The sequence below is a fragment of the Cetorhinus maximus genome, chromosome 21 (genome assembly GCF_964194155.1).
Source record: "Cetorhinus maximus chromosome 21, sCetMax3.hap1.1, whole genome shotgun sequence".
NCBI lineage: Eukaryota > Metazoa > Chordata > Chondrichthyes > Lamniformes > Cetorhinidae > Cetorhinus > Cetorhinus maximus.
Window position 1 is genome coordinate 6,511,470 of NC_135899.1, and position 21,548 is coordinate 6,533,017.

Here is a 21,548-nt window from a genome sequence, read left to right on the forward strand (position 1 = left end):
CAAGACCTTCGCTTCAACTAAGTACATCAACTCTTCTAAGAAACTACAGGCCTTCTACTGAGACAATTGTTTTTTTTCTTCATCTGTGTCTAGTCTTTGTGTGAGTAATGGTGTGTAAATCAAGTGAGTGAGAGGTGTTTTTGCACCTCTGGGCAAGTGTGGGATAATAAATAACCTTCTTTAGTTCTTAAAACTCACAAATAGCTTGCTGTTAGAATTATTTAAACCAGGACAGTCACTTTCAGAGTAAGAAAACACACACTGCACATACAAAATACATTGATCATGGACAGTAAGGAGACATATAAAACTCTGTCAGTGACATAGGGTGGACGCTGAGGGATTGTTCCCACTGGTCAGGGAGTCTAAAACACGGGGGCACAGTCTCAGGATAAAGGGCCGATCATTTAGGACTGAGATGAGGAGAAATTATGTCACTCAAAGGGTTATGGATCCTTGGAATTCTCTACCCCAGAGGGTTGAGGGTTGAGGCTCCATTGGTGAAAACATTTAAGGCTGGGTTAGACAGAAGTTTGGTGTCTCAGGGAATGAAGGGATACGGGGAGTGGGAGTGGGAAAGTGGAGTTGAAGCCCCAGATCAGCCATGATGTATTGAATGGCGGAGCAGGCTTGATGGGCCGAGTGGTCTACTCCTGCTCCTATTTCTTGTGTTATAGCATCCGCTGTCTTATTAATGGAGTCGTTGGCCCTCTGGGCATTAAAAGGGTATAAAGACTCTGTTAAAGTGCAATGCTGAATGGGAAAGAGTGTGATAGAAATGCATTAATCGTTTGTGCTAGAATAAAAGGCACTAATGAGTGTAAGACACACGGGTGTCACAGTGCAAGCCATGATGTTTATCTTTACGTAGCATGCTTACAAATTCAGGATTTTAATCACATGGGGCTATTTGCTGCCAGGTGTGAAGGGCTGAATGGCCTCCTGCTGCTCCTGCTATCCCATCCAGCCTGACCCAGGGCACACGAAAAGGGATTGTGTGCCCTTTGAGCCCCTTGGAATGATTGATAGCATTTCCAGCTATAAATGCACATTGTTGGTGTTGAGCAGAGGCTACTGTGGGGTCGCAGAAGCTTCCTTGGGGTAGGGGTTGGGGGGGGCCAGTGAAGAGAGAGAGAGAGAGCTGGTGAAAGAACAGAAAGAGATAAAGAGAAGAGAAGGAAAGGGAGAGAGATGAAAGTGAAGTGAATGAAAAAGAAATCCAGAGAGGAAACGGGAAGGAGGGAATGGGAAAAGGATTGAGAGAGAGGCACTGAGATCGACTTCTGCTCACCCAGGCTGTGTGCAGAATGGAAATTTAACCACTGGAGGATCGCAGACCCAGGACAGACCCCACCTGCCCCCCTCCACCCTCCGCCCTCTGGGCTTAACACAAAGAAATTCAGAGGGAGATCTCTGTTACCCAGCTGCCCGGTTTACTCAAACTCCCCTGCCGGAGGGGAAAATGATTTACCCCACAGAATGGCAGAGAGCGGGGGAGAAAGTGGGTGAGGGGGCTTCGGGGAGGCAAAGATAGGGAGGGGGGAGAAGGCAAAAGGAAGAAGAGCTGATGCTGCTCTCGAGAAACTGAAACAAAAATCTTGCTGATCTGTGTGAGGTTAGTGGAAAGTCCAGTGGGAGGAGCTATCAATAAGAGTGAGGTGAAAATGTTTGCAGCCGGAGACAGCAGAGAGAGGAGTTACAGAGCGTTTCACATTCCTGAGTGTGACAGCTCAGGGTAAGGACAGCTGAGGCAGGAGCTACAGTGTGTGTAAAACTCTCTGACATCAGTGTCACAGGGTCTCAGAGAGGAGATACACTGTGTGCAGAACTACAGACATCACCACACAGTGTCACAGCATCTGAGAGAGGACCTGCACTGTGTGTAAAACTACAGACATCACCACACAGTGTCACAGCGTCTGAGAGAGGACCTACACTGTGTGCAGAACTACAGACATCACCACACAGTGTCACAGCGTCTGAGAGAGGAGCTACACTGTGTGCAGAACTACAGACACCACCACACAGTGTCACAGTGTCTGAGAGAGGAGCTACACTGTGTGCAGAACTACAGGCATCACCACACAGTGTCACAGCGTCTGAGAGAGGAGCTACACTGTGTGCAGAACTACAGACATCACCACACAGTGTCACAGTGTCTTGAGAGTCGAGTTGACCAGCATCCAAGCTGCCAGGAGAGGAGCCTTAACCCCCGCAGTCCCCACGGGCATCAGAAGACAAGCTGAGGCTAGAGGAGAATGTCTCGTTCAGAGAAGGGAATGGAAGGTGACAGGTCCAGCCTGGTCTCTGTACTCTGCACTGTGCTGATTACTCTGGCACTGTCAGTCCCCACCACTGCTCTGCTAGTCATCTACTTCAGGTGTGGAAACCAGCCAGGCATCCCACAGCAGGTCAGTGAAGGGAGAGGGAGAGGGAGCAGGAGTCTGTGTTACAGTCTGCTCAACCTTTAAAGGGGCAGTGTCTCGGGGAAAATAAAATATTTGGGCAAAAGGAAAATCCTGGCCACAAAGAGCAATAGAAATTGGATGGTCGTTTAACTCTCTCCTTTATCAGTCATTAGACTGCCAGCTGTGGTTCAGACAGTAACACTTTTCTCTGAATCAGCTTGGTCCTGGGTTTAATTCCAGGAATGTGAGCACAAAATCCAGGCTGCTTTTCGCAGTGCGGTGCTGAGGGAATGCCGCACTGCCCGGAGAGAGGCCTTTCAGATGAGACGTTAAACCCCCCCCACCCCGACCCGTCTGCCCTCTTGGGTGGGTGTAAGGGACCCCGCGGCCACTCCTTCCAACATCCCTCAGACAGATGAGCCGGTAGTCTGCCACACCCGGTGTTTGTAAGCTCCTGCTGTGTGTAAATTGGTTGCTGTGTTTCCCTACGTTACCACAGCACCCAGACTTCGTAAGGACTTCATCAGCTGCAAATCCTGAGGCCGGGAAAGGCATAAGTGTGAGTCTTTCCATTGTTTAAGCAGTGGTCCTGACATTCCACTGGAGCTTTTCTTGTTAATGCTGGCTGCCTCTCCTCCCTCTCTCCCTCTCTCTCTCTCTCTGCAGCCATGTCCCGCTGACGCCAGGGAGGGGAGAGTCCCTCAGGGAATAGGGGAATGCGGCAGGAAAGCTGAGTCGAGGCCACAATCAGATCATTCGCGCTCTTGTTGAATGGCAGAGCAGGCTTGATGGGCAAATGACCAACTCCTTCTCCTGGCTCGTGTGCGCTTGGCATCGGGTGGCCCCTGTCCTCCGAATGGCACTGAGGCAATTGCGGGGAGGGAGCTGGGGGTTGGGGGTGGAAGTGGGGGTGGCAGGGTCTCTGGTGTTCAGCTGACCTCAGAGTGACCCCCACGTACAGCATTCCATTGACCTCAGTGCCGTTGGCGCAGGAGGTTGATGGGGGTGGGGGTGGGTAGGGGAGCATGGAAGAAATCTGCTGATGATGGCTGGTCTGTAGGTCCCAGTGGTCAAGTGAGGGAGAGACAGATTCCGCCCCCCCAACCACCCTCCCCACCCAAAGCCATGGTTATTCACCTGGGCCTATGAAACCAGAGTGAGTATAGGGTGATCAACCATGGGGTGGAGGCAGGGAACGCTCCTTAATTTAAAAGGAGAGAAAATCGGAGAAGGGGAATCCATTGCTGGGGGGGGGTGGTGGTGGGGAGGGACATTTCCTGTCTCTGCACCTCCACCAAAAGTTCCAGAATCCCCAGGAACAGGAACAGGGAACTCCGTTTTTGCCTGCCTGCCGATGTCAGAGGGCAAGAGATTCACCTGGTCGAACAGCTGGCTACCACATTCTACCGCTCTCACACAGAGAACGGCCACTCGGTCGATGAGCCCGTAGGACCCTCACACCCGCTGCCCCACCCCTCACCGAATCCCCCTCTGACTCTATAGCCAACTACCTTCAATCTACCTCATCTGGTTCCTGACCCTCCGGCCAGTGAAAACACTTCCTACTCCTGGTTGCTTGTGGATTTGCGACACTCCTTGTCAGATCTCCTGTGAACCGTCTCTGCTGTAAGGGGAACGATCCCGGCTTCTCCCGTCTTCACCTCACTGAGTGTCGCTTATCCCTGACAGCATTCCAGTAAATCTCCTCTGCACTGTCTCTAAGGACTCGACATCCTTCCGAAAGGTGGGGGGGTGACCAGAGGCAAACTCAATCCTCCAGCGGAGTCCGTGACGAGGGGGCACAGATTGAAAGTGATTGGTGGAAAGATTAGAGGGGGGGAACGAGGAGAAACTCTTCACCCAGAGGGTTGGGGGGGACTGGAACTCACTGCCTGAAAGGGGAGTAGAGGCAGAAACCCTCAACTCATTGAAAAAGTGTCTGGATATGCACCTCAAGTGCTGTAACCTGCAGGGCTGTGGACTGAATGCTGGGAAGTGGGATTGGGCTGGGTGACTTGCTCCTCAGCCAGAACAGGCATGATGGGCCGAGTGGCCTCTTTCTGCGCAGTAAACTTTCTATGATTCTATCACTTTGTTGCTTTTGTACTCAATGCCTCTGTTTATCAAACCCAAGGATCTTGTGTTTTTATTTTCGTTTTAAGCATCTTTGTCGGCTTCTCATTTCACCTTCAAAGTGCTGCACGTAAACCACAAGGTCTCTCTGGTCCTGCAGTCCCTTTTGAATCTCAGCGTTCAGTTTCAGCCTAAGTTGTATAATCTCCAAAATCCACCCCCATTATTTCTCTAGGCCGCGTCTCCACAGTGATGGCTTTGAATGAAACCCAGTCCCTGGTAAACCACAGCCTCACTGCTTGTGGCTCCCAAGATCAACTGAGCTACTGCTGCAGCTTGAAACAGAAATCACAGGAAGCAACTTCAGCTGATCATAATTCTTTGAATTCTGAGTCACCCTCCGATCTGACCACTCTGGGTAAGCAGTGCTGAACAGAACAGAGCAATGCTGTCAGCATCCCAACCCCACAAGTTAAACATTGCCACTCTCACCAGAAAGGCCAGGCTGCACAGGCCTCATCTGAAGCTCACAATGTGGTCCCCCCTGGGGTAAATAAACGCTCTGCAATGCCTTTTGTGACCTCAGGACACAGTAAAGTGCTTGAAGTAATTCTTTGAAATGTAGGCACTGCCGTAAAGTAGATAAACACAAGTTGTGCACAGCAGGATCCCGCAAACCTCAATGCAAGCATGAACTGACCGTCTGTTTTTTCTTGGTGTTGTGTGAGAGGTAAATATTGGAAAGGGCGCCAGGGGAAAGCTCCTCTGCTTGTCTTCAGATGGTGTCCTAGCATCTGAGAGAGCAGAGGGGCTTTGGTTTAATGTCTGAACTGAAAGGGGGCACGTCTGACAGTGCAGCACTCCCCCAGTACTGACCCTCCAACAGTACAGCACTCCCCCAGTACTGACCCTCCAACAGTGCAGCACTCCCCCAGTACTGACCCTCCAACAGTACAGCACTCCCTCAGTACTGGGCCCACCAACAGTGCAGCACTCCCCCAGTACTGACCCCTCCAACAGTACAGCACTCCCTCAGTACTGGGCCCACCAACAGTGCAGTACTCCCTCAGTACTGACCCCTCCAACAGTGAAGTACTCCCTCAGTACTGACCCTCCAGAAATGCAGCACTCCCTCAGTACTGACCCGCCAAGAATGCAGCACTCCCTCAGTACTGATACCCTCTGACAGTGCAGCACTCCCTCAGTACTGATATCCTCTGGCAGTGCAGCACTCCCTCAGTACTGATACCCTCTGGCAGTGCAGCACTCCCTCAGTACTGACCCTCTCACAGTGCAGCACTCCTTCAGTGCTGACCCTCTGACAGTGCAGCACTCCCTCAGTACTGCTCCTCTATTAGTGCGGCTCTCCCTCAGTACTGACCCTCTGACAGTGCAGCACTCCCTCAGTACTGACCTTCCGACAGTGCAGCACTCCCTCAGTACTGACCCTCCGACAGTGCAGCGCTCCCTCAGTACTGACCCTCTGACAGTGCAGCACTCCCTCAGTACTGACCCTCTGACAGTGCAGCACTCCCTCAGTACTGACCCTCTGACAGTGCAGCACTCCCTCAGTACTGACCCTCCGACAGTGCAGCGCTCCCTCAGTCCTGACCCTCTGACAGTGCAGCACTCCCTCAGTACTGCACTGGGATGCCAGCCTGGATGCTGCGCTTGTGTCTTTTGAGTGGGTCTGGATCCCACAACCTTTACTAATTCTGAATTATGAATACTGCGCACCGAGCAACAGCTGAATGTTCATTCTTTTCAAGTGTAATTGTAATGTTTCTCACCTCCAGCATCAAGGTATGTCACGCACAGTGGGGTAGATGTTAACTCTGTGTGATGATGTGATGCAGATGATAGTGGCTCAGGAGCCCTGTGGACATCTCTGCTCAATTTTACGTTCGCTGAAGTCAGTTGGTGAGGGATATCGTTTGGCCTGTTGACTGGCTGTCACCCATACTACACAAAGTCACAATGTATCTCTCTACATTTAGAAATTGGTAGTGGTTCCTCTCTGCCAAATCGCAAAGAAAGATAAGCATGTTTATGGTTAGCTGCGCGCTGTGTGACATTTGAGGCATTGAGCCCACAGAAATGTCACTAAGTGCTTCAACTGATATAAGATATGTCGTGTATTGTGGTGCATTGGGGAGGTTACTCTGAAGTTTTGCTTTCTTTACATTTAGTGGGTAGGGAGAAACCAGGAACCTGGGATCTAGCAACGCCTAGCTTTTAAAATTCTCACCCTTGTTTTCATATCCCTCCGTATCCCTCGTCCCTCCCTCCCTCTCACACTCTTCCAGCTCTCAACCCTCTGAAACCTCTTCACTCCTCCAATTCTGACCATCCCCAATTCCCATTGCTTCACCATTGGTGGCCATGCCTTCAGTTGGCTGGGGCCTAAGCTCTGCAATTCCCTCCACCTCTCTACCTCTCTTTCCTCCTTTAAGATGGTCCTTAAAAACTACCTGCTAGACTAAGCCTTTGGTCACCTGGGCTAATATCGCCTTACATGGCTTAACATTTTCTTTTTAATTTCCATTGAGAAGGTGGTGGTGAGTCAAATTCTTGAAACACTGCAGCCCATTTGTTTCAAATGTCGTTTGGTAATCTCCCTCGCGACTCCCTGGGACATTTTACTATATTAAAGGTGCTACATGTATACAACTTGTTGTTGTCTGTTGCTGTTGTGTAGGGAAGGGGGAAACGTGATGGGCTGAATGGTCTTATCATGCTCCAAGCTCCTGCCACAGCAGGCGCCTCAGCCTGAACTTAGGCGTGATCACACCAGGCTGTGTATGACCTCTTCTTGGTGGATCTCCTTCAGTCTGTTCACACTCTTCTTCCTGAGATAGCCACAGCTGCACTAACTTGCAGTAATATAGGTCCTCTCGCCTACTAAAAACATCCCAAGGGTCTTCACAGGCCTGACTCGCAATCTGTAAAGATGGCGGTAAGTGGTATTGTTGTCCCTCGACACTGTGTGCTGGAGGAACAACTCCAGGCTGGGTTCAACCCTTCACCGCGTCTGATATCTGCTGAGCTGGAGGGGAAGTCCCTCCTCCACCACTAACAAAGCCAAGGTCTTCCTCTCGCTCTTTAGCTGACTCTGACAGCAGCAGCCCTGCCAATGGCGTAAGGGCTCGGCAATGTCACTGGGACAGAGAGCCGGGACAGAGGCTGGAGCCTGTAACCCAGGCCGACGCGCCCAGTGCTGTACTGGGGGAGTGCCGCATTGCCTGACATGTCGAGGCCCCCCTGCCTCTTCAGCAGTGGGACCAGCGGAATGTTTTGAAGAAGAGTGGGGGCGGGGAGTTCTCATTGGTGTCCAGCCAACATTCAATCCTTAACCAACATCCCTAAAAGAAAAAGATCTGGTCAATATCTTATCACCGTTTGTGGGACCTTGCTGTGCATCAAGGGGTTGCCCTGTCCCCTGCTTGGTAACATTGACTACACTTCAAAATTGCCGCTGTTGGCCGTCGGATGCCCTAATGCTGGGAAAGGCGCTTTATAAATGAAAGTCTTCGATCGTTCCAAATCCAAGTGAAGGCAGAATTAAGCTGTGATCAAAGACAGGCCAACTCACCACAGATGCCAACCACTCTCGTCCAGGCAGGATTTCCTTTCCTTTGGGAAAAACCCTCTTGCTGCTTTCCATGTCTGTGTGTCCGCAAACAGTCGGGAAGTAGGGGAGGGAGAGGGAGGGGATAGTGACTATTAATCTTGCTCAGGTCTTCCTGAACAATTCGGCTTGGAGCATTGTGCTGGCAGGGTTAAACACGGGGTGCCAGCGAGAAACCTTGCTGAACAAGCTCAGCTTTGCAACTGGGTTCACAATCAGCTCCTGCATCCTGACCTCGAGCTGAAGCTGAAGACTTCCTGCAAACGTCCTGTTGTTGGGCTGCCACATCTTGCGGGTATTCTGTGACCTAGATCGGCGGGCACACGACAGCTTTGCTTATTTGTTTGAAGACGCAGGGCAGTGTCAACAAGTTGGGTTTGTGGCTTTTCCGAAGGATCCTCAGTTAAAACAACATCTTGTGGCGGGCTCAGTTCACGTTAAAAACATGTCAACATTTCTGGTAGCCAGCTCCAGGGTTCAGAGGGGACTTACTGGTAGGGGTGGCAGCAGGGGAGCAGGCTACTTATCCTATTGTCCTTAATCCCTCTGGGTGGGTCAGTGGGTCAGACACTGTCCTTTCCCCCTCTGGGACTGGGTGGGACAGTGGGTCAGACTCTGTCCTTTCACTCTCTGGGACTGGGTGGGACAGTGGGTCAGACACTGTCCTTTCCCCCTCTGGGACTGGGCAGGACAGTGGGTCAGACACTGTCCTTTCCCCCTCTGGGCCTGGGTGGGACAGTGGGTCAGACACTGTCCTTTCACTCTCTGGGACTGGGTGGGACAGTGGGTCAGACACTGTCCTTTCCCCCTCTGGGACTGGGCAGGACAGTGGGTCAGACACTGTCCTGTCCCCCTCTGGGACTGAGTGGGACAGTGGGTCAGACACTGTCCTTTCCCCCTCTGGGCCTGGGTGGGACAGTGGGTCAGACACTGTCCTTTCCCCCTCTGGGCCTGGGTGGGTCAGTGGGTCAGACACTGTCCTTTCCCACTCTGGGACTGGGTGGGACAGTGGGTCAGACACTGTCCTTTCCCCCTCTGGGACTGGGTGAGACAGTGGGTCAGACACTGTCCTTTCCCCCTCTGGGACTGGGTGGAACAGTGGGTCAGACACTGTCCTTTCCCCCACTGGGACTGGGTGGGACAGTGGGTCAGACACTGTCCTTTCCCCCACTGGGACTGGGTGGGACAGTGGGTCAGACACTGTCCTTTCCCCCTCTGGGACTGGGTGTGATGTGGGTCAGACACTGTCCTTTCCCCCTCTGGGACTGGGTGTGAAGTGTGTCAGACACTGTCCTTTCCCCCTCTGGGACTGGGTGGGACAGTGGGTCAGACACTGTCCTTTCCCCCTCTGGGACTGGGTGTGAAGTGTGTCAGACACTGTCCTTTCCCCCTCTGGGACTGGGTGGGACAGTGGGTCAGACTCTGTCCTTTCCCCCTCTGGGACTGGGTGGGACAGTGGGTCAGACTCTGTCCTTTCCCCCTCTGGGACTGGGTGGGACAGTGGGTCAGATGCTGTCCTTTCCCCCTCTGGGACTGGGTGGGACAGTGGGTCAGACTCTGTCCTTTCCCCCTCTGGGACTGGGTGGGACAGTGGGTCAGATGCTGTCCTTTCCCCCTCTGGGACTGGGTGGGACAGTGGGTCAGACGCTGTCCTTTCCCCCTCTGGGACTGGGTGGGACAGTGGGTCAGACGCTGTCCTTTCCCCCTCTGGGACTGGGTGGGACAGTGGGTCAGACGCTGTCCTTTCCCCCTCTGGGACTGGGTGGGACAGTGGGTCAGACGCTGTCCTTTCCCCCTCTGGGACTGGGTGGGACAGTGGGTCAGACGCTGTCCTTTCCCCCTCTGGGACTGGGTGGGACAGTGGGTCAGACGCTGTCCTTTCCCCCTCTGGGACTGGGTGGGACAGTGGGTCAGACGCTGTCCTTTCCCCCTCTGGAACTGGGTGGGACAGTGGGTCAGACGCTGTCCTTTCTCCCTCTGGGACTGGCTGGGACAGTGGGTCAGACGCTGTCCTTTCCCCCTCTGGGACTGGGTGGGACAGTGGGTCAGACGCTGTCCTTTCCCCCTCTGGGACTGGGTGGGACAGTGGGTCAGACGCTGTCCTTTCCCCCTCTGGGACTGGGTGGGACAGTGGGTCAGACACTGTCCTTTCCCCCTCTGGGACTGGGTGGGACAGTGGGTCAGACGCTGTCCTTTCCCCCTCTGGGACTGGGTGGGACAGTGGGTCAGACGCTGTCCTTTCCCCCTCTGGGACTGGGTGGGACAGTGGGTCAGACGCTGTCCTTTCCCCCTCTGGGACTGGGTGGGACAGTGGGTCAGACGCTGTATACTGACTTGGTAACAGGAATGGTCCTGTCACTTGAGCACCTACAATTAGATCAATCTGATCTGTAGTTGGACTTTGTTTGTTTCCTTTGCTCCATATCCCTTGCTACCCTTATCTACCCCTATGCATAAAAGCTTCAATCCTGGTAGTGTGAATGTCGTTCAGGATCCATAGTCTTTTGGGAGTGATCATTCTTCCTGGTTTCTCTCTGGAATGGACTGGCTGCACTTTATGGCTCCTTTCACTGGACTCCTCCATCAGAGAAAATTGTTTCTTCCTATCTAACAAATCGATTCTCTTCATCGTTTTAAAAACCCGATCAGGTCGTCTTGGAAGACCGGCCCCCTTCACATGAACTGTCCTGATGATTTAACCCTTCAAGGACCCGGTAGCATTCTTGTCAACCTCTGCCAGATTCCTCAGGTTATGGGATAGGCCTGAGCAAAAATGCTTCAGAGCAACCAGGAAATGGGGAAAAGGGAAAACTCCCAGCCATTGGCAAGGAAACTGTTTGGATGATGAAGAAGTAGATGATGCAATGACTCTTTCCAAAGCTCCTTTGTCCTTGGTGAACGTAGAGTCGTGGGAGGCCAAACCTCTGTGGAAATTCCCAATAATGCTTGTTCAGACAAGCCCGCACCTCCAGCCTGCACCCATCAGGTTCATTATGGCCCAGTGATCAAAGGCACAGCAATACAATCCCTGATACAATGGCAGCTCTTTACAATTACAGAGGCTCGACTGGCTAGATGTAGATAAATCTTTTACACCTGGTGTGGAGCCAAAACTGAAGGGATTAAATGTAAGTAATATATCCAATCGGGAATTCAGGAGAGTCATCTTTCCCCAGAAGGCAGTGAGAATGTGGAACTCACTACCACAGGGAGTGGGTGAGGTGAATAATACAAGAGGAAGCTGGATAAACGCATGAGGGAGAAGGGAACAGAAGGTCTATCGAGTGAGATGAGGCAGGATGGGAGGAGGCTTGTGTGGCGCCTATGCACCAGCATGGCAGAGTTGGGAAAAGTGGCCTGTTTATAGACTCAATGTAGCCTCAGGGGGAGATGATGGTCTAGTGGTAATAGCACAGGGCTCATAACTGAGAATATCCATGGTTCAAATCCCACCATGGTAGAGGGTGGGATTTAAATTTAACAAATGAATCTAGAAGCAGTAATGTTGATCATAAAACTAACTAACATCAATTGTAAAAACCCATCACTAATGCCCCTTTAGGAAAGGCCTATATGTGACTCCAGACCCACAGCAATGTGGTTGACTCTTAGTTGCCCTCTGCAATGACCTAGCAAGCTGCTCAATTCAAGGGCAATTAGTGATGGGCAATACATGCTGGCCTTGCCAGTAACACCCACATCCCATGGAAGAATAAAGGACAAAAATGTTCTTAAACCACTTCACAGGAGCAATTATATCAGCCACATGAGACATTTCAGAAGCAAGATTAGGAAACAGCCCCACACACAAAATGTGCCAAAAGTTTGGAATGTTCTTCTGCAAACAGCAGTTTGATGCAGGATCAATAGTTAATTTTTAAATCTGACATTGGTAGATTTTTGCGAACCAACATTATTAAGGGATATGGGGCAATGGTGGGTCTATGGAGCTAGGTTACAGGTTAGCTATGACCCCCCATTGGAATGAGGGGCTGAATGGCCTCCTCCTGCTCCTAGGATAGTAAAGAAAGTTAAACTTATTCCTCAATACCTCAGGAACACAAGCAGACAACACGATGGATACAGGGAAAGTCTGTTGGCAGCTTGAGTGAGGAAAGGATGATGCAGCGCTTCACAAAAACTGGTTCTCAATTTTGAGAAAAGGTATAGACCCTTTTAACCTTTCACATGCCCCATTTTCAACTGCCCAAATAATCAGGTGTCTCAATAAAGCACCTTTACAGCCACAGGAGTACTTTTCAAGTGAAGTCACTGCTGCCATGTAGAAAATCACATGCAAAAATGTCAACCGTGGCTCTGTGGGTGGCGCTCATGCCTTTGAGGCAGAAGGTTATAGGTTCAAGTCACACTCCGGAGACTGGAGTGCCCACTCTGGGTTTAACACTCAGATGGCAGCACTGCGATGCCTTTTAGCTGAGATGTCAAACTGAGGCCTTGTCTTCTATCCCAGGCGCTACTTCAAAGAACTGCAAGGGGGAGTTCTCCCCGGGGATAATATTTATCACTAAGAGAGTTTATTGGCTCCTGATCACATTGCTCCTGCTCAGATCTTGCTGTGCGCAATCTGACTGCCAAGTATCCCATGTCCCAATCATAACCACATTTCCAATTGGCTCCTGAGGTCATGACATGCGTCCCCTGTTTAAAGTACGTTTTCATTCGAGTGAGCTTTGTAACTTTGGGCAAAGTTTTTAACTCAGCAGGCGGGTGTGCGCCCGACCCGCTCAAGCGTGGGCTGACGTGTGTTGATGTTGGCCGAGCGTGCCAACAACAATGCGCAGTCACGTGGTAGTTCAGTTGGCGGGCATGCTCATGAGGCAGTAGCGCGCCTGCCGACAATGAGAAGGCCTGTTACGGCCATTAAACAATCGATTAACTTCAATTTGTCGCTGCCCGCCCAACTTTACGGTTGGCGGGCAGGCAAAAAGGCCAAGCGGCCTTTGCATTTATTGGAAACCTCATCCACGGGCGGGATGAGGCTTCCGAAAGCAAATAAAAAGAAAACAAAAGTTTTAAAATTGAATGAATAACATGTCCCTGCTCATGTGGCAAGAGTCACATTTTTCAAATCTTTAATTTAAAAAAAAACCCTTCATCTCCCTGAGTCAGCTCCGTGCAGGGTGAGAGAGGCGGCGGGCGGGAGGGTAGCGGCGAGCGCTAGGGCCGGGCGAGGGAAGCAATGCACAGCCGACGCGGTGGGTGGGAAGCGGTGAGCAGTAGGGCCAGGGGAGGGAAGTGGCAAGCAGGAGGTAAGTAGAAAGAGTAGTAAGTTCGTAAGGGTTGGCAAGTTAATAAGAGGATTTTTGAGCGAGTCAATAGGTTTTTAATGCAGAAATTACAGGTTAGGATATAACCGACTATCATTACATGCTTTCTGATGGGGAAGTGATTCTCATTTAGCTAATGAGTGCTTCATTTTAGTTCAGCGCTTCATTTTCCTAGGAACGCATTAGCGGTGCTAAACAAGGGATAGCTGTTTATTAATGCCTTTCCTTTCAGTTGCAAGTGTCAGGAGTCGGTAGCGGGCATTAGTCAGGAGTGGCAGTACTGAGTCCTAGAGTTGGCCTCAGTGCCTTTGTGTTGGGTGAAAACCAGCATCAAATTGCAAAAAGTTGATTTAATATATTGAAGCGGGGGAAATAAAACATTAATTCTCTCTGATTCACCCCACAGAATCCTCACAATGCGTCCATGTTGAAAGGATATTTAGGTAGGTGCATCGATGTTCTGTGTCAGATACCCTCCCAGAGAGGGATCACTGATTGACTGACGGGATCAGATGCTTTCTTACGCTGGGTGGTGCTGTTCAAGGTAGAAATACTCATCACAAAATGGGCGCAAACTGCTCACAATCTGCTCCCTAAAATAGTAAAGGCTGGCGCCTGACTTTTCAGTTGGTATCCTGTGTGATCTCCACCCTCCCCACCCCCCCCAACCCACCCCCCGCCAAACCAAGTCACCAAAGGTAAAACTTTGCCAATTGATAGCCGCATTAAATTAGGAGAACCAGTTACATGAAGTTGACTTATAGAAGGCGAAGGGGGTGGTTTGATAAGAACATAAGAAATAGGAACAGGAGCAGACCATTCGGCCTCTCGAGCCTGCTCCGACATTCAATAAGATCATGGCTGATCTGTTTACGTTTTGAGTTCCACATTCCCATCTACCCCCGATAACCATCGATTCCTTTGCCTAACAAGAATCTATCTCCCTCTACCTTAAAAATATTCAATGACCCCGTCTCCATCACCGTCTGAGGCAGAGAGTTACAAAGTCGCATAACCCTCTGAGAGAAAAAAATTCTCCTCATCTCTGTCCTAAAAGGGCGACCCCTAATTTTAAAACAGTGCCCCCTAGTTCTGGACTCACCCACAAGAGGAAACATCCTTTCCACATCCACCTTGTCAAGGCCGTTCAGGATCTTGTATACTTCAATCAAATCACCCCTCACTCTTCTAAACTCCAGTGGAAACAAGCCCAGTCTGTCTAACCTTTCCTCATAAGACAATCCACTCATCCCAGGTATCAATCTAGTAAATTTCTTTTGAACCGCCTCCAATGCATTTACATCCTTCCTTAAATAAGGAGACCAAAACTGCACACAGTATTCAAGATGCAATCTCGCCAATGCCCTGTATAACTGAATCATAACATCCTTACTTTTATGTTTAATCCCTCTCGTAATAAAGGATAGCATTCCATTAGCCTTCTTAATTACTTGCTGTACCTGCATGCTAACTTTTTGTGACTCATGTACTAGAACATCTAGATCCCTCTGCACCTCAGAATTATGCAGCCATTCTCCATTTAAGTAATACACTGCTTTTTTGTTCTTCCTGCCGAAGTGAACAACTTCACATTTTCCCACATTGAACTGGGGTGTTTAAGATGATGAGTGGATTGGAGTGGGGAGTCTAGAGCAAAGAGGCATAATGTGAAAATGAGAGTTTGACAGCTCCAGGGTGATGTGAGGAAGCGCTTTTCACACAAAGAGCAGTGAAATCTGACAATCTCTTCATCTTCAGGCTGTGATTCCTGGAGAACAAATGAAACTTCCAAGACTGAGGTCAATAGATTATTTTGTTGTGCATGGGCATCAAGGAATCAGTTAAAGAGAGTGAAGGTGCAGATCAGGCATGATCTAACTGAATGGTAGAACAATCCCCTGTGCCTGTGCTGACTCTATCCAATTAGTCTCCATCCCTAGCTCATTCCGCGCAGCCTTATAAATATTTTCCCTGTGCAAATTTTATCCTATTCTCTTTGGAATAATCACTTGATGGTACAGAACTGGGATATTGCTGAAAAGAGAGACATGTTGCTGAAGCTTTCTGACTTGCACTCATCAGGACAAATGCAAGAATTCCAAATTTCAAACTATCACAACAATTTATACTACCAGAGAAAAGGTTGGTTGGTGAGACAACTCTGATTGGCTGAGGCATTGCCATGGAAAAAGCAATGGGGAACTATAGGCTCCCAGGTAGCTTGCTCGATCTGCAAGCAAAAGGAATATATGCAAGCCTTTTTTGAAGTACCCAGGAGTCTGCTCTGAGAAGAATATGAGCCATTGTTGAATGGGTTAATGGCTGTGTTAAAACACTATAGGCAGATGTGTAATCGGAACAGGTTATTGTTTTCACAAACAATTAAACAGGAAAATAACAAACCTTTGCTGGTGACGTACATGATGTGTATCTAATGGTTTGTGAGAGGTGTGAAGCTGTTTAAAACTGTTTCTGTTCAGTTGCTCGGGGCACTGTTTCAACACAGTGTTTAGCCTGTGGAAATTGGTTAATGTGTTTATAAAGGCTTCTCTCTGTGCTCTCTTAATGCAGCACTTAACCTCTTTCAAGTGATTGCCAATTGTGCAATACTGGCACTCAAAGGTGATGTGTTGATTCACTGCATAGTTATCTATAGTGGCACCTGTGTAAATTCCACATTAACCAGTAACGCTGTGTGTGCTTATTCTGTTGCAGAGGGGAGTGGTGAGAGTGATGAACAACGGGAGGTGAGAGACAGTGAGAAGCCAGCGGCACATCTGATCGGTAATCAGAGCGCATTTTTCAAGACTTGACAAAACAGATGGGTTTCACTTCCTGACTCGCTGGAACTCAGTTAGGAAAGCTGGCTCAAAGCTACGCTTAAATGAGGCAATAGGCAAAAGAAATAAATAAAGAGGAACGTTGAGAAACGTTGAGGGTGGCGGGTGGGGAGGAGTTCATGCCTCTTAGAAAGGCACTGAGTTGGGGCTGGCCAGTGGGCTAGTGAGTGGTACATGCTGGGAGGATCCCATATACCAACCTCACTGCCCCCACAAACCCTCACACTGAGGCTTCTCCTGCATTTTCTGGTGGCTTCCGCAGACTGTGCCAGCTCCAAGCCAAGTCTCACCACACAGAGATTCCTGGGCACTACACAGGGAATCGGAATCAGAATGGTGCCCCCTCACTTTCCCTCAGGTCACCCGGCAGAACCCCTGCACACGTTGGCAGGATTTTGCACCACATCAAACCACTTTGCCCTGACAGTATTGGCCCGTTCCAAGTAAAACATCATCAGATGTGGAGCCCACAGGAAGTGAATGGGGATGAGGCCCACAGGACGGCAGTGAGGATTTAAAAAAAGAAATATATTATTCATTAACAAGATGTGGGCGCACTGGTGGGAATTTATTCCTTGTCCCTAAACTGCTTTTGAGAAGGTGGTGAACCATCTTTTCGAATGCAACTGAATGGTTTGCTTGGCCATTTCAGAGAACAGTTAAAAGCTACCTTGTGTGGCTCTAGAGTCAAAGGCAGGCCATACCAGTCAAAGACAGCGAATTTCCATTTCTGAAGGACATCAGTAAAGCAGAAGAGTTTTTACAAGAATTGAGTAATACTGTGGTCACCATTACGGAGGCTACCCTTTATTCCAAATGTGTTTAATTCTCTGAACTTAACAGCTACCATGAGAAAAGTGAGGTGAGGTTGAACTCATGTCTCCAGAACATTAGTTCGTGCCTATATATTACAAATTCATTAACATTACCACAAAGCTACCGTACCCCGACAGTGAGGATTGGAGCCCACAGGAAGTGAGCGAGGATTGGGGCTGACAGGAAGTGAGCGAGGATTGGGGATGACAGGAAGTGAGCGAGGATTGGGGCTGACAGGAAGTGAGCGAGGATTGGGGCTGACAGGAAGTGAGCGAGGATTGGGGCTGACAGGAAGTGAGCGAGGATTGGGGCTGACAGGAAGTGAGCGAGGTTTGGGGCTGACAGGAAGTGAGCGAGGATTGGGGCTGACAGGAAGTGAGCGAGGTTTGGGGCTGACAGGAAGTGAGCGAGGATTGGGGCTGACAGGAAGTGAGCGAGGATTGGTGCTGACAGGAAGTGAGTGAGGATTGTGGTCCAGAGGAAGTGGGGATTGGTTCATTGAAGGTGTGGCTGGTAACTCTTGGGTGTGGCATTATCTCATTGATCTGATCTTAGTCTTTTTCCTTCTCCATATAGGAATCTATCACCATTCCCTGATGGACAGTCCCGACACTGACTCTCACCAGACCCTGGAATGGGAGTCGGTCAGAGGGCTGGCCTTCACCAAGGACTCCGTCAAGTACCTGGGCCACTCGCTGGTCATCCCTGAGCGTGGCCTGTACTACGTTTACTGCCAGGTTGGCTTCCGGGGCAGCGAATGCAGGAACCTGCCTGTCACCCTCTACAATAGGGTGTACCGCAAGCACGACTCTTACCCCGAGCCCCTGCTACTGCTGAGCGGCACCGAGACTGTGTGCGGTGAGAACCACAACCGAGGCACCTGGTACACCACCCTGGGCCAGGGAGCTGTGGTGGAACTTGAGAGGGACCACCAGCTGTTTGTCAACGTCAGCAACCCACATCTGGTGGATTATCTGGATGGGAAGACGTTCTTTGGTGTCATCAAGATCTGAACTTGGCACCCAAGGGTGGGTTAGGGGAGTTGGGGTTAGGTTGTGGAGATTAGTAAGAACAATATAAGGTTTGCTTTTATTTTTTTAACATATATATAGAGCATCTATTTTGTTACAACAACTTGCATTTATAAAGCACCTATGACACCGTTAATCCCAGCTGCTTCCCGGGAATATAAATCAGACTCAAATTTGATTTCCAGTCACTTGAGGCATTATTAGGAGAGATCGCCAAAAGCTTGCTGTTGAGGTAGGTTTGAGAAGCGTCATAAAGAAGACATAGGAGCAAAGGCTTAATGGGCATGGCTGCCAGTAGTGGAGCGATTAAAATGAGGGGTGCTCATGAGGCCGGAATTAGAGGGGCACAGCTGTCTCGGAGGGTTGCGGAGCTGGAGGAGGTTGCTGAGAAAGGGAGGCGAGGGCCATCTGAAAACAAGGATGAGAATGTTAAAGTGGAGGTGCTGTCAGGCTGGGAGCCAATGTAGGTCAGTCAGAACAGAGGCGATAGGGGAAAGGGACTGAGGCGTGGCTTAATTTATGAGGCAGCGCCTGTCAGGTTGATAAGCAGCAGGCACCGGGGGTCTACGTGTTGGTCACCCATAGCCTGCCACTTCCTGCTTACCTGTGCCAAGAGACATGGACAATCAATGCACAAGTCAAACACATGGCCTGAGTGAAGGTAGAGTGAGGAATATATTGATCCTGAACTTCCATAATCTTTTATGATGGTCTGTCAATCTCTCCAGCCATTGTAATCGTTACACAAAGAAAAATCTTACATTTGTATAGCGCCTTTCACAAGCTTAGGGCATCCCAAGGAGCTTTGCAGCCAACGAAGTGTAGTCACCATTGGTAATGTCAGAAACAATTTGCACACAGCAAGGTGCCACAAATAATGTAATACTGACCACATCATCGATTATTTTAATAATAGTGTCTTAGAGATAAATATTTGCCAGGATACTGTGGAGAACTCCCCTGCTCTCCTTCAATATACAAACAAGCATACTCAGGAGGAGCAGGGGCAGGAGAGATAGAGATAGAGAGAGAGGGAGATAGAGATATAACGGTTCAGGTCAGTGACCCTTCATCAGAACTGAGAAAAGTTAGGAATGTAATAGGGTTTAAGCTAGTGAAATGGGGAGAGGGTGGGAAGAAGAACAAGAGGAAAGGCCTATAGGCTGGAGGGCAGTGGTGCGAGGTCAAAGAAAGTGGTAATGGGGCAAGTAAGGAAACAAAAAAGAGGAGCCTAGATGAGTGGTGAATGGCAGAAGCCTGAGGAGCTGTTGTCCGAAAGCAATACAAAAGAGAAAAACAAAACCAGCAAAGAAAAACTAAGCAAAATGGGGGCAGAGGTGACAGTATAAAAATGTTGAACTCAATGCTGAGTCCATAAGACTGCAAAGTGTCCAGTTGAAAGATGAGCTGTTGTGCTTTGAGCTTGTGTTGAGCTGTACTGAAAGGCTGAGGCAGGTCAAGGACAGAAAGGTCAGAGCGAGAGCAAGGTGGAGAATTAAAATGTCAGGCAACTGGAAGCTCATGCTTGCGGACTGCACAAAGTTGCTCCACTAAGTGGTCACCCAGTCTGCATTAGGTTTACTATCTCATCTAAAGGATGGCATCTCAGACTGTGCAGCATTCTCTCAGTACTGCACTGAGTGTGTTGGCCTGGGCTATTGTGCTTGAGTCACTGGAGTGGGACTATGAATCCGCAACTTCTGACACGGAGGTGAAAGTGCTGCCTAATTGTCTGGGACAATTCTCGACAAGTCTTCAGGCACCACAAGAAATAAACTTGTTTTTCTGGTGTCTGGTTGGAATTTATTTTGTATGTATATGTTCTCCATTAAAGATATCAACACTGTCATCTGCTTCATGCTCTCTGGATTGTGTTCAATGAAATGAGTTTGAAGTTGAATTTTGATTCTTAAAGATGAAATGTCTGGGGAATTTTTTAACCTCACCCTCTGAGCGGGTAACCCACAGGAACAAGATGAATGCAATCTCACACTTCATCCTTTAACATTCTCTGCTCAATTTAATGGAGATAAACTTGGGCAGAGTGTAAAACCTGCATTCCACCTTATCCTATCTGTTTCCCGATGGGATTAGCAAGCAGAATTTGCCTCCGGTTTGAGTTTGGCACTTTTCTTGGGTTCCTATTGGTTACGTTGTCCATCCTTTATAACCCTGGTTATACTGTAGGTCCTTTATAACCCTGGTTATACTGTACGTCCTTTATAACCCTGGTTATACTGTACGTCCTTTATAACCAGGGTTATACTGTACATCCTTTCTAACCCTGGTTATACTGTACGTTCTTATTCACTCTGATTGGTTATACGGTGCATCCTTTATAACCCTGGTTATATTGTATGTCCTTTATAACCCTGGTTATACTGTACATCCTTTATAACCCTGGTTATACTGTACATTCTTATTAACCCTGATTGGTTATACTGTACATCCTTTATAACCCTGGTTATACTGTACATTCTTATTAACCCTGATTGGTTATACGGTGCGTCCTTTATAACCCTAGTTATACTGTATGTTCTTTATAACCCTGGTTATACTGTAAGTTTTTATTAACCCTGATTGGTTATACTGTACATCCTTTATAACCCTGGTTATGCTGTACGTCTTTTATAACCCTGATTGGTTATACAGCACATTATTAACTCTGGTTGGTTATACAGTGCGTCATTTATAACCCTGACTGATTATACTGTACATCCTTCATGATCCCAATTGATTTCCACTGATTTATGCCCATTTTCTAAGTACGGTCTTATTCAAACATGGACATTTAGGTGTAACTGGACATCGGCAAAATGAGGCATTTCTAGGCCTTTTGTGGAGAAAATTCCAGGTCTAGTGGGATAAAGGAAGTGGGGGCAACAGATCCCTGAGGAACGATAACATTTGAGAAAAGCACAGATTACTAAACGCACTGATAATCACAAAACGCTTACCTGACATTTGATCAGCTGAATAAAATATTATTGATTTAATGCTATTCATTGGACAGTGTAGCAGGCTCTGAAGATTCCACCTGTGGAGAGAAATTAAAAGTAGGAGCTAGGAATATAAGGTCGTCACTCATAAATCCAATCGGGAATTCAGGAGACACTCCTTCACCCAGGGACTGGTTAGCATGGGGAACACGTTACCACAGGTTGAGACGAATAGCACAGATGTATTTAAGGGGAAGCTAGAAATGAAGGAGAAAGGAATAGAGGGATATGATGCTAGGGTGAGATGAAATAGGGTGGGAGGAGGTATATGTGGAGCATAAACACTGGCATGGACCAGTTGGGCTGAATGGCCTATTTCTGTGCTGAAAATGCTTTGTCACACTTGCCTGTCTGGGAGTGTGCTTCTTTTAGGAGCCCTGCTTTTCACAAATATTATTCCACTTATTGTACTCCACTTTCACAGCACAGTCTGGGCTTGTATGTGTTACAATGGGGTGCCTCAAC

The 21,548-nt window shown here is 49.0% G+C and overlaps 1 protein-coding gene and 1 pseudogene across 1 annotated transcript; both read left to right on the forward strand.

Moving 5' to 3' along the window:
- Positions 1-21,548, forward strand: part of LOC144695499 (zinc-binding protein A33-like) — a 519,682-nt pseudogene that overhangs the window by 330,027 nt on the left and 168,107 nt on the right.
- Positions 1,689-19,933, forward strand: LOC144695603 (lymphotoxin-beta-like). The gene is made up of 5 exons (XM_078566501.1): positions 1,689-1,787; positions 2,089-2,411; positions 13,804-13,840; positions 16,113-16,181; positions 17,630-19,933. Exons 2-5 carry the CDS (start codon positions 2,259-2,261, stop codon positions 18,064-18,066), a joined length of 696 nt encoding a protein of 231 aa, XP_078422627.1. The 5' UTR covers positions 1,689-1,787; positions 2,089-2,258; the 3' UTR covers positions 18,067-19,933.

Bases quoted from the DNA above. Each gene is read 5' to 3' on its own strand.
- LOC144695603 (XM_078566501.1), top strand. From the start codon at position 2,259: ATGTCTCGTTCAGAGAAGGGAATGGAAGGTGACAGGTCCAGCCTGGTC. The intron at 2,412-13,803 runs GTCAGTGAAGGG...TTCACCCCACAG, and splicing joins AGCCAGGCATCCCACAGCAG to AATCCTCACAATGCGTCCAT. The intron at 16,182-17,629 runs GTAATCAGAGCG...TTCTCCATATAG, and splicing joins GCCAGCGGCACATCTGATCG to GAATCTATCACCATTCCCTG.